The sequence below is a fragment of the Geotrypetes seraphini genome, chromosome 1 (assembly GCF_902459505.1).
Source record: "Geotrypetes seraphini chromosome 1, aGeoSer1.1, whole genome shotgun sequence".
Taxonomy (NCBI): Eukaryota; Metazoa; Chordata; class Amphibia; order Gymnophiona; family Dermophiidae; genus Geotrypetes; species Geotrypetes seraphini.
The window spans coordinates 243,034,765-243,049,969 of NC_047084.1; the positions used below are offsets into that span (position 1 = coordinate 243,034,765).

Below are 15,205 nucleotides of genomic sequence, written 5' to 3' on the forward strand. Positions count from 1 at the left end.
AATCCTAACAAAGTCTGATTCCAAACCCAGAATATAAGTGAGAGATTTTCTCTTCTAGAGCAGTGGCTCACAACCTGTCTTCATTGCCAGTTTGTTTTTCAAAATATCCACAATGAATAGAAAGGGATTTGGATTTGTATACTGCCTTTTTGTAGTTTTACAGCCACACTGAAAGCGGTTTATATTCAGGTACTTTAAACATTTTCCCTATCTGTCCCAGTGGGTTCACAATCTATCGAATGTGCCTGGGGGAGTGGAGGATTAAGTGACTTGCCCAAGGTCATAAGCAGCAGTGGGGGGGTTTGTAGGGTGTTGAGGCTGTAGCTCTAAGCACTGCACCACACAAGAGTTGCCATTCCTGGGACAGACTGAACGTTTATCGAGCCCAGTATCCTGTTTCCAACAGTGGCCAACACAGGTCACAAGTACCTGACAAGATCCCATGGAAAACAGATCTTATGCTGCTTATCCTAGGAATAAGCAGTGGATTTCCCCATGTTCATCTTCATTTTAAGTCTTATGGGCTTTTCTTTTAGGAAATTATCCAAACTTTTTTTAAACCCCGCTAAGCATTCTCTGTCAATGAATTCCAGAGTTTAGTTACACTTTGAGTGAATAAATCTTTTCTCTGGTTTGTTTTAAATCTACTACTTAGTAGCTTTATCACATGCCCCCTAGCCCTAACATTTTAGGAAAATGTAAAGAAGCGATTCACATCTACCCATTCCACTCCACTCAGTATTTTATAGACCTCTATCATATCTCCCCTGAGCCATCTCTTTTCCAGTCATCCCATCCCTTTTATCATTTTCGTCGCCCTTATCTATACCTTTTCTAATTATGCTATATGTTTTTCGAGATGCAGACACCAGAATTGAACAGTAGTCGAGGTGTGGCCACACCATGGAGTGATACAAGGGCATTAAAACATTCTCATCTTTGTTTTCCATTCCTTTCCTGATAATTCCTAACATTCTATTTGCTTTCTTAGATGCCGCCATGAGACAGATACGCATATCTTGGAAGCAATGTATATAAACAAATATTATGCATATTCATTGAGGTCCACTGTTCTGGAGTGCTGCTGTTCTTCATTTCTACCATTTGTTTGAAACAGTTCAGGAGACTTAACGCAAACTCCTTACCTGCAGAGTGATATTGGTCTGAAGACGAACCTTGGCAGTTGGAATTTGCAGGTAGGATTCTTTATTCACAAAATTCACACTAACCAATTTTTCACATTTGCTGCCCTGAAAGCCTGATAAACACTGACAAACTGGTTCGTTTACTTTTGTAATACATTGAGCCCCATTCTGGCACTCGAAATTATCACATGGGCTAGTGCGAGGTAGAACCATTGGTGGTGAAAACTCACAAAACAGGCCACTGCATAAAAGACAAAAATACATTGATGTTAAATATTTTGATATATCTACTTATTTCATAAATATATAAACACAGAGATGAGAAAAGGTTTCTGATCTCCACCCCTCACCCCCCCCGGAATGGTCTGTATATTAGCACAATTTGAACTTAAAACATGATGATATCATTCAGGTACAGATATGATTTTGAGGATGGTATTTATTTTTTCCAATTGAGTAGAATGTAGGCAAGAAATTACACATGGGTATATGCGGCTCTGATGGCCAAATAATTCTCTACAAACTGAACAGAATGGGGAAAGAGAGTGAAGAAAAGTCATTGAGTTAGAAAATGGGCTTGATATTGGAAAAAATAATATATAAGGGGAGGCACATTTTTGCTATAACAGCCCCGTCCTTTTGAAATAATTTGCTCATGGAGGTCTCATATGATCTTTAACAAAACAAAACAAAAAAGTATGCTTTTTCCTTAGTGAGGAAAATGTTTGGAGAAATTGGGGTTCCCCTATCAAGGAGTGGAATCTTTGGGATCCTTTTACTAAGCTGTGGTAAGCACTAATGTGTGCTTACCACAGGTTAAAAAGTACTACCGCAGGGCATGCTTAGGTGTCTCACAGTAGTTTTGGGATCAGCGAACACTGTCCATGTGCTACAAAATAGAATTTATTTTTTAGCGCTGCTGGTCATTTCTCAGGGCTAGATGCACGAAAGTCAGCGATAGTCGATAAACCTGTTTACACAGCTCACCGCGTGTTTTTCCCCTCGATCACCCCATTTCGGATCCGGCCAAGCAAATTAGCTAAAATCCCATGCAAAGTAGCCAAGTGATTGATGAACTAACATCGCTTGGCTACGCAAAATATCGGGACGGAGACCACAGAAGTCTGTCTGCCATCGGCCCCCCACATTGCCCCACTGCTAGAGTCATCGTCACAGCTAACTCCAGCCGCCCTCCGCCCGATCATCTTGTCATATACTGAACACAGACTGTAGAAGTCCGCCGGCATAGTCTTCATTTCCCTGCTGCTGGGCTTCCATTTAAGCACCATTCCTGTGTATCATATATGAAATTCTAGTTTTTGATCTGTTTAGTTTTATGTTGATACTATTATCTTTCTATTTAGGGATCCTTTGTGTCTATCCCATGCATTTTTGAACTCCATCACTGTTTTTGCCTCCATCACCTCTATAGTGAGGGAATTCCAGGCATCCATCACCTTCTCCGTGAAGAAGCACATTCATTTTGCAGCTCCTAGGTACCTCTCTCTTATCTCTCCCTATATCCCTCGTCAAGAACTCAATTTTTCAAGTAAATCACTCTGATTTTACAATCTTATCAACTGATCTTATCAATCTTACATGCCAATCAGATTATGATTATGGTGGTGGATAATCTACAACTTTTTAAGATTCCTCAAGGTTTCATAGGACATTTGTTGGTTTCCTTTTTTCTGACTACTGTTAGGTTTACCAAACCAATTGTTGAGTGAGTAAAAAGTAAATAGGTAAATTTTTTAAACTCATTTGTACAAAGAACATTATTTCAGAAGCCTTATCCACATGGGGGTTAGCAGCTAGCTAAACACACACAAACACATACATACATATATATATATATATTTATTTGTTTATTTCATTCAATCTGTAGCATAGAACTTCACGGTCCTGCGGTATATAAACTGTTATTATTATCTGTACCCTTTTCTTTCATCACCAACCAAGCTCCAGTCCTTTCATCTTGCTGTGCTCCATCCATGGCCCTATTCAGATCCAAGCTAAAAGCCCACCTTTTTGAAGCTGCTTTTATCCCCTTTTTTAATATTAGCGCGCTAAATGTTAATGCGTGCATGTTATCCTATGGACGTGTTAGCGGTTAGCACATGCGTTGATTTAGCGTGCGTTAAACGTGGGCTAAAACGCTTAACACACCTTTGTAAAAGAGGGGGGGGGGGGGGGGTAAGTGACTTACCCAGAGTCATAAGGAGCTGCAGAGGGAATGAAACCCAGTTCCCCTGGCAAAATCATCTGGGTCCTGATGCAGCAAAAAAATGTGTTGCATCCTGATAGTTTTCACCAAAATGCTTGACAGATTGAGAATTTTACTTTAGAAGGTAGTGTTTGGTTTGTTTTATTTGTTAATGAGAACAAAAAGTTACATGTTTAATTCATCTGTCCACAGATCATCATTCCAAAAATACTGAAGCTCCATGAAGAGCCAGAGGAGGGCAGCATTATTCTTTTTGAAAAGCAATGATTGCCCTTCCAGAAAACTATTAGAGTTCAATTTGCAGTGAGAAAGATATTATGTGTAAGTTTGGGCATTTTTTTTTTTTTTTAGGACTTCATGGATGATTTTGTGGTATGCTCTTGGGGAGATCCTGGCAAGATGAGCACTCCTGGATATAGGCCCTCTTTTGCAAAGGTGCGCTAAGTGTTTTAGGGTGCGTTTAGCACACGCTAAATCAACACGTGCGCTAATCGCTAACGCATCCATAGGATAACATGCACGTGTTAGCGTTTAGCACGTGATTAGAGTGCACTAATATTTACGGTGTGCTAAAAAGCATAGCGTACCTTAGTAAAAGAGGGTGTTAGCCCCTGATCGTGGGAACCAACTTTTCAAAATTATTGGCGGTTCTGAACCCAATAGAAATGATCTCTCCCGGTCATAGTCAAGAACTTTGTTCAATGTTGGGGGTGTTCATGCACCCACAGAGATGGCGCATATGGCCATTGTAGCCTTGAGTTTTATCTACTGGTAGACTATAGTAGTGGAGAATACAGTCCTAAATGTTTAGAAATGTTTATGCATCCTGTTCAAACTGCACTTTTTCATAGGTCCTCCACGATTTCTTCTGATTGTGCATGATGAGGTCCCATTAACTCCTTTGCTAGTATAGCGATGGGCAAATTTGGTCATGCCGATTTACTTTGCCGATGGGGTTCCTTATTATCAAATTATTTAAGCAGCAGATTCTAATTTGACAATTAACCTACGTAGGTGTTCTCTTACTGTTTCATACACTGATTTTCAAATATTCATCTTATTTTGTACTACCCCCACCTCATTTTATAACAGGTCACCTAAATTTAAGCACATTTACATGCTTATTGACTTATATTCCGGGAGAGCCGCTTTACTCACGTTAGCCCTCTCCTAAAGTCACTTCATTGGCTTCCCACCCGTTTCCAAACACAATTCAAACTCCTCTTACTGACCTACAATTATATGGCCTGATCAGCAATTTTGATGGAAGTCTTTGGAGTTCTCATAATTGCTTTACCTTCAAGAAAAAATTGTAACTGATCGGGTTCCTAAAAAATATATCTATTAGCTTGATATGTTGCTCCTAAATTTAGGACAGACTGACGATAAGCCAGGAATTTCTTACGCCTGACTTCTGTCCATTTCGATATATCAGGAAAAATTGAAATTTTGAATCCATGAAATTCAACAGTATCAGTCCTATAGAATAAGGCATGGCTGACATTTATGTGGGCAGCTTACAGAATACTCTAAATGGGCACACCCCTATTTACACCAGCATTGGATGTGACATAAGTGTGTGCATCAACATTTAGGTGTGCCAGTGCCAATTTAGGCCAGTACTATACTCATAAGTGTTCATTCAGAACAGGCTCACAGCCTGTGGAAATTAGGCACCTAAATTTTGGCAACTTGTTATAGAATTGCCTCTTTTGTATTTTAAGAAACTTGGAACTATATAATCTATACCCTTTTTTGTTACATTAGAAAAGACTGGCTTTAGCAAAACAAGGGTATCACAGATGGAGAACTTGAGGTTCACAAATTTTTTCCCGGCACTGTATTTATGTACCAGTAAGCACCTTCTTAAAAAATTACCTTCTGTGGGTAAAGGAAAAGAGAGCAAAGTAGAGAAAATGGCAGTGGTTGGTTGTGGTATGGGCTTTCCTGGAACAAAGGAACTAAAGAAAGGCAAACTGGAATATTGCAGCCTGGACTCAGGAGGAGAAAATCAGACCACAACTGGGTGCTAGAAGAGAAAGGCAAAACTCCATATGGCTTCTGCCTTGCTTGACCTAGAACCTGCAAGCCAAAAGGAAGCAGGGCTGGCTCAAGGGACAGTGGTTCTCTGAACTAGTTTGCATTGACCTGGTACCCCCTTCTCCTCCTTCACCTTCCTACCCTGCTTCCGCCCTTTCCTCCTGCATGTCTGGCATCTCCCCCCCCCTTCTCTCCTCTCCCATAAGAACATAAGCAATGCCTCTGCTGGGTCAGACCTGAGGTCCATCATGCCCAGCAGTCCGCTCACGCGGCGGCCCAACAGGTCCAGGACCTGTGCAGTAATCCTCTATTTATACCCCTCTATCCCCTTTTCCAGCAGGAAATTGTCCAATCCTTTCTTAAACCCCTGTACTGTACTCTGCCCTATTACTCCCTCTGGAAGCGCATTCCAGGTGTCCACCACTCGTTGGGTAAAGACCAAGTCTGCCCAAGTCTCTCTGCTCCATCTGCACTTCTCCTCCTACGGATCTGGCATTGCTCCTTCTCCTCTATCCCTCTTCCCCTCTCCTCTAGGTTCTATAAACTTGTGCAAGTTACCAGCAGCAGCCTGAACAAAGGCTGCTTTCAGCCAGGGCCTAAGTCTTCCCTCTGCTGCATCCCTCCCACAGGAAATTGCATCAGAGGAAGTGGGATCACAGAATGAAGACCAAGGATACAAGACTGATGGAACCATTATGGGGGGGAGGGGTGAGAGGGAAAGAGATGAAGAAGCAATGCCTGCCTCATTGGTGAGGAGGTAGGGGAGAGAGAGACCAGACTGGGAGTGCAATAGAAGGTGAGAAGTGCTTAACCCGTGGAGAGGAGAGTAGAAGGCTTTAAACAATAGACCATGTGAGGTTGAAGGCGAACTATTTTAGTACTCTTTGTCATGGGTGCCCTGAGTGGTCCAATGGTTAAGCTGGCCCTGTTGGGAGGAAGTAAAAAAAGACAGTCCTGCAGAGCTACAGAAATGATAAGTAGTAGTCGTAGCAATAGAATACAAGCCCTGGTGGTGGGCTGCAGTGCTAAGATCCTTCAGAAGGAACTACCTAAAGAAGTTCAAGCAGCAACTGAATCCCAAGGGAAATGGTCATAATATATAGACATATTTGTGGTCTATTTTCAGCAATGTGTGCACATGGAAGGCAGGCGGGAAGAGAGGTATGGTTAGGACAAGAGGGGCAACAATACACAAATGGCTAGGTTTACTAAAGTATTGCAAAAGGTGAAGTGGGGAAATATAAATATAGAAGTGCAAAAAAACTTCAACAAATGGAAAAAATAAATAAATTTTACATTTTCAAAGCTATGCATGTTTTTTTTCCCCAGGGACAGAGTATCTGCAGATAAAAGCATGTGCAGATCTCTGTGAGTATGTTTTCCTGAAGAAATTCTGAAATCATGGGTCCCAATCTTGAGGTGCTTTGTACCTACCAACACACTATTGAAAATTGATCACCTGGCATGCTCACCTGTATCCTTCAGGGCAGATACATGTATATCCATTCACTGCATCGGTGCAGTGTGCTCCATTTTTACACTTATTCTCCTGGCAATCGTCATAGTCAATATCACAATGTTCCCCCACATATCCAGGTGTGCAATCACATCTGTTGAATACAAGGTACATTGATGAGTACAGTAGGCACTCCTCCCCGTAAAATGACTCCACCAATTTGACTCTAGCCCTTTTTGCCTCCTTCTATGTATTCCTGAATGTATCTGTCATGTCTGTGGACTTATTTTGTGACTGTCTTCTTGTAACCCGATCTGAGCTTTCTGGGAGGACGGGATAAAAAGCGAAATAAATAAATAAAACACTTTAACTGCTGCAATTATAACAATTTACAAGTGTGCCTAAGACCAAGCATGCTTGATTCAAGAACATTTTGGTTTTGGAGATCATTTAGCTTTTCTGCTTTCAAAACATATTTTAATGTACATTTTTGTCAGATATAAAACTTGCAGTTTTCCAGGCTCTTGAAACTATGTCTGTGGAAGGATCTTACATGTATAGAGTCAGAATTTGTAATGAGTGTGTACGATTTCTGTATTACATTGGCTGATGGTCTGACATTGCATCAAATGTTGGTCATGGGAGTCTTGATGGCCTCCATTAGTCACTCTGGCAGCTTCCGCTCGGAATTCATCAACAATGTAGATAACCACAAAATAAGCAAACCTGCAGAATTTCTGGGACCCAGGCAAACAGGCTGTGAGAGGTACTTTGAGGATGTGTTTTTTATTCGGCTTGCAATGAATCATAGAAGTGCTATGCTTGGGAAACCTATCAGAGTGGTCAGCAGAAATAAATAGATTTTGGCTTTCAACTAATCTAATAGAAAGAAGAAAATAGGAAAATAAAATTAGCTGTCTGGTCTGTGAGGCAGCAGTAATTCCACTACAGACTTGCAAAAAACAAGTGGGAAGCATGAAGGAAGGTTTTCAGTTGCCTTGTGAAAGCCTGGACAGTTTTGCACAAAAACATGAGTCAATATTATGCATGATGGCCTTCAAAACACTGCACTGTTCCCTCTAAGCTGAGCAGGTGTCCTCCAGCTGCATTGCTACCACTAGGGGGTGGAATATTTTCAGTCGCTAAGGACAGGTATGTTCCCTGGAGTCCTGCAGAACTTGCCTGTCCCTCACAATTGAAAAATGTGACAGTAAAACAGCACCCTCTATTGGTGAGACTGTGGGTGGAGGACTCCTGCTCAGCTTAGAGGGAAGCCTCTCAAGAATCTTATGTATTTATTTATTTAATTAATTAATTCATTTTCTGTCCCGTTGTCCCCATAGAGTTAACAGATTACGATTTGCACTGGATTTGTCATAATTTCAGTACAAGTTTATGATACAAGTTCTTATCCTAACCTGACACATACTAGTGTGTCTAATACTAATATACATACTCGTAATATACAGTTTACCGGTTACAATTTACTATAGTTATCCTTACAGTACAAGTTTTATCGTAATTGACATACACAGACAGTTCACAGGTTGGATTTGCCATAGTAACAGTGCAAGTTTTTACAATACAAATTTTCCTTACATGACACATACTGGGCTCTGGTACCAATTTGCATTTCTTTGTAAACCATCGATTAAGGGCAGGTGTTTAGTTGTAATTTGTGGATGAACATCCAGTTTTTGATTTCCGAGAGGCAGTTTAGGAGTTTCGCAATTTGGGCATCACGGGCTTCTCTACGTTAGACCTATCTTAGACATAGCCCACAAATATCAAATACAGATTCACTCCTTAGCGGTAGATACAGTTGGATGTCATCCGCGAAGGAGTGAATCTGTATTTGATATTTGTGGGCTATGTCTAAGATAGGTCTAACGTAGAGATTGAATAATAGGGGGATAGCAGAGCCCCCTGTGGAACACCTTATTTGATTGGTTTTGGTTTTGATAGCAGAACGCTTTGGGATCTGTTAGTCAGGAAAGAGGTGAACCATCATAGTGCAATGTCTTGGATTCCAAGTTCAGAAAGCCGTTCAATGAGTTATCCATGAGTTTCCAGCAGTCATCGATATTATCAAGAAGAACAGTTTCAGTACTGTGGAATTTCCTGAATTCAGATTGGAAGGTGGATAGGTCTCCATGTTTGTCATTGAAGGAATGCAATTGGTTTAATACTATTTTTTATAGGATCTTGGAGATGAAGGATAGGTTAGAGACAGGTCTAAAGTTGCTGGGCAAGTTAGGGTCGAGCGTGGGTTTTTTCAGGATTGGTCTGATGACCGCTGACTTCCAGTTTGCGGATACTATGTCTGTTTGTAGAGGTGTTGATGAGAGGAAGAATGGAGTCTACTTGCTAGTATTAAGGAGGAGCTCTGCAAACTTAAACAGGAATTGAATACAATTAAAGCAGCTTCCATCACTCCACAAAATCATACCAACTTACCACCTCTACCTCAAAGAATAAAACAGCCCAGGAATAAATGGGTCACAGTAGGCTCAGGAAGACCGCGACATGTAACACAGAAACATCCACCTTCACTAATATAACCTCTACAGAATTCCTTTGCTCCACTAGTGCACTGCAATACTCAAGAAAACAGAAGGGAGGTGGGACTGGAATCAATGAAGGTAACTCAAGAGAACAAGCGCACCCTAAGCACAAATAAAAAAGCAAAAAACAGAAAACTATTACTGTTGGGGGATTCCATCATCAGAGGCATTAACCTTGGAACACAAAGCGAGGAGACCAAAATAGTGAAATGTCTTCCAGGATCCTCAGCTACCAGGAGTTCCAGGCAAATACTGACTATAATTAAGGAAGAAACTAAGGATTTTAACAATGACCTGGCCAACAACTCCACACTTGCAGCACAGAAAGCTTTTCGAGAGCTTGGTGAGGGCTTGAAACCTTTTGTAAAGACTTTAGCTTTTTCTGAAATACTGCCTGCATACGGAAAGGGAGAGCAAAGAGTGAAAAACACAGAGGACTTTAATAGATGGCTCAAAGCCTGGTGTCATCAAGAAGGCTTCAGGTACATAGGAGGATAGGGAAATACATGGAAAGACAAGAAGCTATATTGCACTGATGGGCTACATATTACTACAGCAGGAAAAAGAAACCTTACAGAGAAATTTAGACAATATGTTTCTAGGCATTTAAACTAGAAGGTGGGGGGTGGTGTATGCATGAAGGACAATTATAGAGACCACCCCCGGCAAAAGAAAAGATGTGATAGTAGTAAAGATTACAACATAAACAATATCAGCAACTCATTTCTTAGTATTGCAACGGAAAGTGAAATGAAACAAAAATCCATACGAAAAAGGAGATTATCACTGAAAAATAGCTGGAAAGCGATGACCACAAATGCTCGCAGTCTAAGCAACAAAGTTCATGATCTGCAAGCCCTGATGTTAGAGGCAGATCTAGATATTGTCGCTATCACAGAGACATGGTTCAGTGAATCACATGGATGGGATGCAAACATACCGGGATATAATCTTTTTAGGAAGGACAGAGATGGTAAAAAGGTGGAGGAGTAGCTCTCTATGTAAAGATCAATATCCAAGCGACTGAAATGCAAGGGGCCTGGGGAGAGGAAAAAGCGATATGGATCGCTCTGAAAAGAGAAGATGGAACTTCTATCTACGTGGGTATAGTCTACAGACCTCTGATTCAATCGCAGCAAATTGATAATGATCTGATTGTGGATATCCAAAAGTTTGGAAGGAAAGAGGAGGTTCTGCTGTTGGGAGATTTCAACCTGCCGGATGCAGACTGGAATGTACCGTCTGCGGAATCGGAAAGAAGTAGGGAGATTGTGGATGCCTTTCAAGAGGCTCTGCTCAGACAAATGGTGACGGAACCCACAAGGGAAAAAGCGATATTGGATCTGATCCTCACAAATGGAGAATGTATCTCTAATGTTTGAGTGGGTGCTCACCTGGGAAGTAGCGATCATCAAACGGTTTGGTTTGATATAACGGCTAAAGTGGAGAGCAGCCGCACAATACTTAAAGTCCTAGATTTCAAACGTATGGACTTTAATGCAATAGGACAGTACCTGAAGAAAGAGCTGTTAGGATGGGAGGACATAAGAGAAGTGGAAAGACAGTGGTCTAAGTTGAAAGGAGTGATAAAAATGGCTACAGACCTTTATGTGAAGAAAATCAATAAAAACAAGAGAAAAAGGAAGCCGATATGGTTCTCCAAACTAGGGGGCGGAGAAAATAAAGGCGAAAGAGTTGGCGTTCGTGAAATATAAAAAAACACAAGAAGAGGAGTGCAGAAAGGACTACAGGGTGAAACTGACAGAAGGACCAATATTGTCTGGCAAAATGGAGTAGATTCAGCGCCGTTCACGGAGGAGAGTGTTTATGAGCAACTTGAAAAACTGAAGGTGGACAAAACGATGGGACTGGACGGGATCCATCCCAGGATACTAAGGGAGCTCGGAGAGGTTCTGGCGAGTCCTATTAAAGACTTGTTCAACAAATCTCTGGAGACGGGAGTGATTCCTGGGGATTGGAGGAGAGCGGATGTGGTCCCTATTCATAAAAGTGGTCACAGGGATGAAGCAGGAAACTACAAGGCTGGTGAGCCTCACTTCAGTTGTTGAAAAAATAATGGAAGTGTTGCTGAAAGAAAGGATGGTGTAATTCCTTGAATCTAATGGGTTACAGGATCCGAGGCAACATGGTTTTACAAAAGGTAAATTGTGCCAAACGAACCTAATTGAATTTTTTGATTGGGTGACCAGACAGCTGGATCGAGGACATATGCTAGATGTAATTTACTTAGATTTCAGCAAAGCCTTTGATACAGTTCCTCATAAGAGGCCGTTGAACAAACTTGAAGGGCTGAAGTTAGGACCCAAAGTGGTGAACTGGTTTAGAAACTGGCTGTCGGACAGACGCCAGAGGATGGTGGTTATTGGAAGTCGCTCAGAGGAAGGAAAGGTGAGTAGTGGAGTCCCTCAGGGTACGGTGCTGGGGCCAATCCTGTTCAATATGTTTGTGAGTGACATTGCTGAAGGGTTAGAAGGAAAAGTGTGCCTTTTTGCAGATGATACCAGATTTGTAACAGAGTAGACACCGAAGAGGGAGTGGAAAATATGAAAAAGGATTTGCAAAAGTTAGAGGAATGGTCTAATGCCTAGTAACTAAAATTCAATGCAAAGAAATGCAGAGTAATGCATTTGAGGATTAATAATCGGAAGGAACCGTATATGCTGGGAGGAGAGAAGCAAATATGCACGGACAGGGAGAGGGACCTTGGGGTGATAGTGTCCGAAGATCTAAAGGCAAAAAAACAGTGTGACAAGGCAGTGGCTGCTGCCAGAAAGATGCTGGGCTATATAAAGAGAGGCGTAGCCAGTAGAAGGAAGAAGGTGTTGATGCCCCTGTACAGGTCATTGGTAAGGCCCCACTTGGAGTATTGTGTTCAGTTTTGGAGACCGTATCTGGCGAAGGACGTAAGAAGACTTGAGGCGGTCCAGAGGAGGGCGACAAAAATGATAGGAGGCTTGCGCCAGAAGACGTATGAGGAGAGACTGGAAGCCCTGAATATGTATACCCTAGAGCAGGGGTGTCAAAGTCCCTCCTCGAGGGCCGCAATCCAGTCGGGTTTTCAGGATTTCCCCAATGAATGTGCATGAGATCTATTAGCATGCAATGAAAGCAGTGCATGCAAATAGATCTCATGCATATTCATTGGGGAAATCCTGAAAACCCGACTGGATGGCGGCCCTCCAGGAGGGACTTTGACACCCCTGCCCTAGAGGAAAGGAGAACAGGGGAGATATGATTCAGACGTTCAAATACTTGAAAGGTATTAACGTAGAACAAAATCTTTTCCAGAGAAAGGAAAATGGTAAAACCAGAGGACATAATTTAAGATTGAGGGATGGTAGATTCAAAGGCAATGTTAGGAAATTCTACTGGAACGAGCTCCCGAGCGAGGCGGTGGAAAGTAAAACTGTGACTGAGTTCAAAGAAGCGTGGGATGAACACAGAGGATCTAGAATCAGAAAATAATATTAAAAATTGAACTAAGGCAGACTTGCACGGTCTGTGTCTGTATATGGCCGTTTGGTGGAGGATGGGCTGGGGAGGACTTCAATGGCTGGGAGGGTGCAGATGGGCTGGAGTAGGTTTTAATGGAGATTTTGGCAGTTGGAACCTAAGCACAGTACCTGGTAAAGCTTTGGATTCTTACCCAGAAATAGCTAAGAAGAAAAAATTTAAAAATTTAAATTGAATCAGGTTGGGCAGACTGGATGGACCATTCGGGTCCTTATCTGCCATCATCTACTATGCTACTATGTTACAAAGGCATCTTTCACTGCCACCAAGAGGTGGGGCAGACAGGGATCCAGGTTGGAGCCAGAAGGGCGAATAGCGTCTAATATCTTGGCTATGTCGCTATGGGAGACAGTTTCAAAGTGAGTTAGGTTCCCAGCTGTAGTTTTAATTATTTTGTCTGAGTTGCGAAGGGATGATGTCTGTAGTATGGCCGAGTCAAGGTGAGACCATATTTTGTCTACTTTGTCAGCGATGTAGTCTGGAGTGTTTCACTGTCGAGTTTGGTTTTAAGGCATTGGTTGTCTCTTTGCAATGTTGTCAGTATCTTTTTGTTAGTGTGCAAAGATTTTTGATCTATCTGTGACCCACACAGACAACATTATGAAGGCAATTTTATAAGCTCTTTGCTTATGCACAAAGAGTTTTATATGTTCAAGTAAGCAGGAGTTGTATGTGCATAGAACAAGGCCCTGAAAAAAAACACAACTACTTTTATGTAATATATGAGGAGGCATATGGGGTTGGAGGAGGAGCCTAATGGTTAGTGCAATGTCATGACTACCAGGAGATCTGGGTTCAGTTCCCATTGTAGCTCCTTTTGACTCTGAGCAAGTCACTTAGTGCTAGACCAGGGGTGGGCAACTCCGGTCTTTGAGGATTTCCCCAATGAATATGCATTGAAAGCAGTGCATGCAAATAGATCTCATGCATATTTATTGGGAAATCGTGAAAACCCGATTGGATTCCGGCCCTCGAGGCCCGGAGTTGCCCATATCTGTGCTAGACAGTTAAGACCGTGTGGGTTGCTGTGAGAATGACTTTGAAACATACACAGAGCTGGTTTGGGAAAGCCTGAACAGCTGAGTAAAATACGACCCAATTGTCCAATACTGTCTAAAACAATAGTTATCATCTGATTCTAGGAGTCAGCCACAACTGATCTGTAGCTAGAGCCTGAGATGTTTCAATAGATGAATCGATATTGGAATTTTTGCCATTAAAACATCAGATTCTAAAAATATTTACAATACATGACCATTAGGGGAGTGAAATTATTCTGTTTTCAATTTCATTTTATGTGTGTGTGTTTTAACAGTATGTGTATTTTAGTGAGTAGCACATGCTCAAAGGCATTTTTTGCTTTTGATCTGAACACATTGAGAATCTGTTCACTAGCTATTTTTCCCCTTGGTACAAAACAAACTAAAACGCCATCATGTTCTAAATCGAAAATGCATTTCAAAATGACAGCATAAATTACCACAATACGAGCTTGCAAATAAATTATTTAAAGGTGGTTCTTACTGCAGTTATTGTCACTGATTCTGATCCCAGCACAACCAAGCACAATACGTAATGAAACAGGTGCCTATTTATGGCTGTTTAAACCAGCATGCTGTCTAATCTCTTAATCCACCGAGAACTCTTTTTAAGTATACAGACTAATTGATGCTAAAAAAATAAGGGTTTTGTTTAATTAGAGACTGTGTTCTCTGACGGGGCACATCCTTGCTTTCCTATGTTTTCCTTTTTATTTCTCCAGCATTCCTTACTGGCAGTCAAGCTTTTAATTATAACACAGGGGATGACAAAGCTCCCTGTGTTTTATATACTATTTATAGGACGGAAGTGTGGTTAGGGCATCAGGAGCCTCGGAGCACAAGCTGAAGCCTTGCCTTTTCTATGACATTATACAGCTCCTTCTATCTCATTATGCTTCAGAGTCCAAATCAGAGTAGTATGAATAGCACTATCCCTTCCGCCCTGCCCCTTTAAAAGTGGTCATGCAATCCCAACATCCAGGGCTACCAGCATAGTTAGCCACAGACGCTGCCCTGCGAGTGTTTCTGAAGCACGAAATAGCAATGAAGCTGTGAATCCAAGTTATTATTACTGGAGCCCCAGAAACGCTGACACCATCAGGAAGATTCTCTCTACATATCCATATTAGCACAGAAGTTGCTCAACAGAGCGTCCATACTGCAACATAGATTTGTTTTAGGGCAAAAATATCTCAAGG

General features: G+C 41.6%; 1 protein-coding gene across 1 annotated transcript in view; it reads right to left on the minus strand.

Annotated features, from left to right (window-relative positions):
* SLIT2 (slit guidance ligand 2) overlaps positions 1 to 15,205 on the minus strand; it is an 846,763-nt gene that overhangs the window by 38,453 nt on the left and 793,105 nt on the right. Inside the window, exons 30-31 of the mRNA XM_033948663.1 lie at positions 6,885 to 7,022; positions 1,146 to 1,386 (exon numbers count right to left, since the gene is read on the minus strand). Of these exons, the coding sequence (XP_033804554.1) occupies positions 1,146 to 1,386; positions 6,885 to 7,022 (379 nt within the window). The remainder of the gene's footprint in view (positions 1 to 1,145; positions 1,387 to 6,884; positions 7,023 to 15,205) is intronic.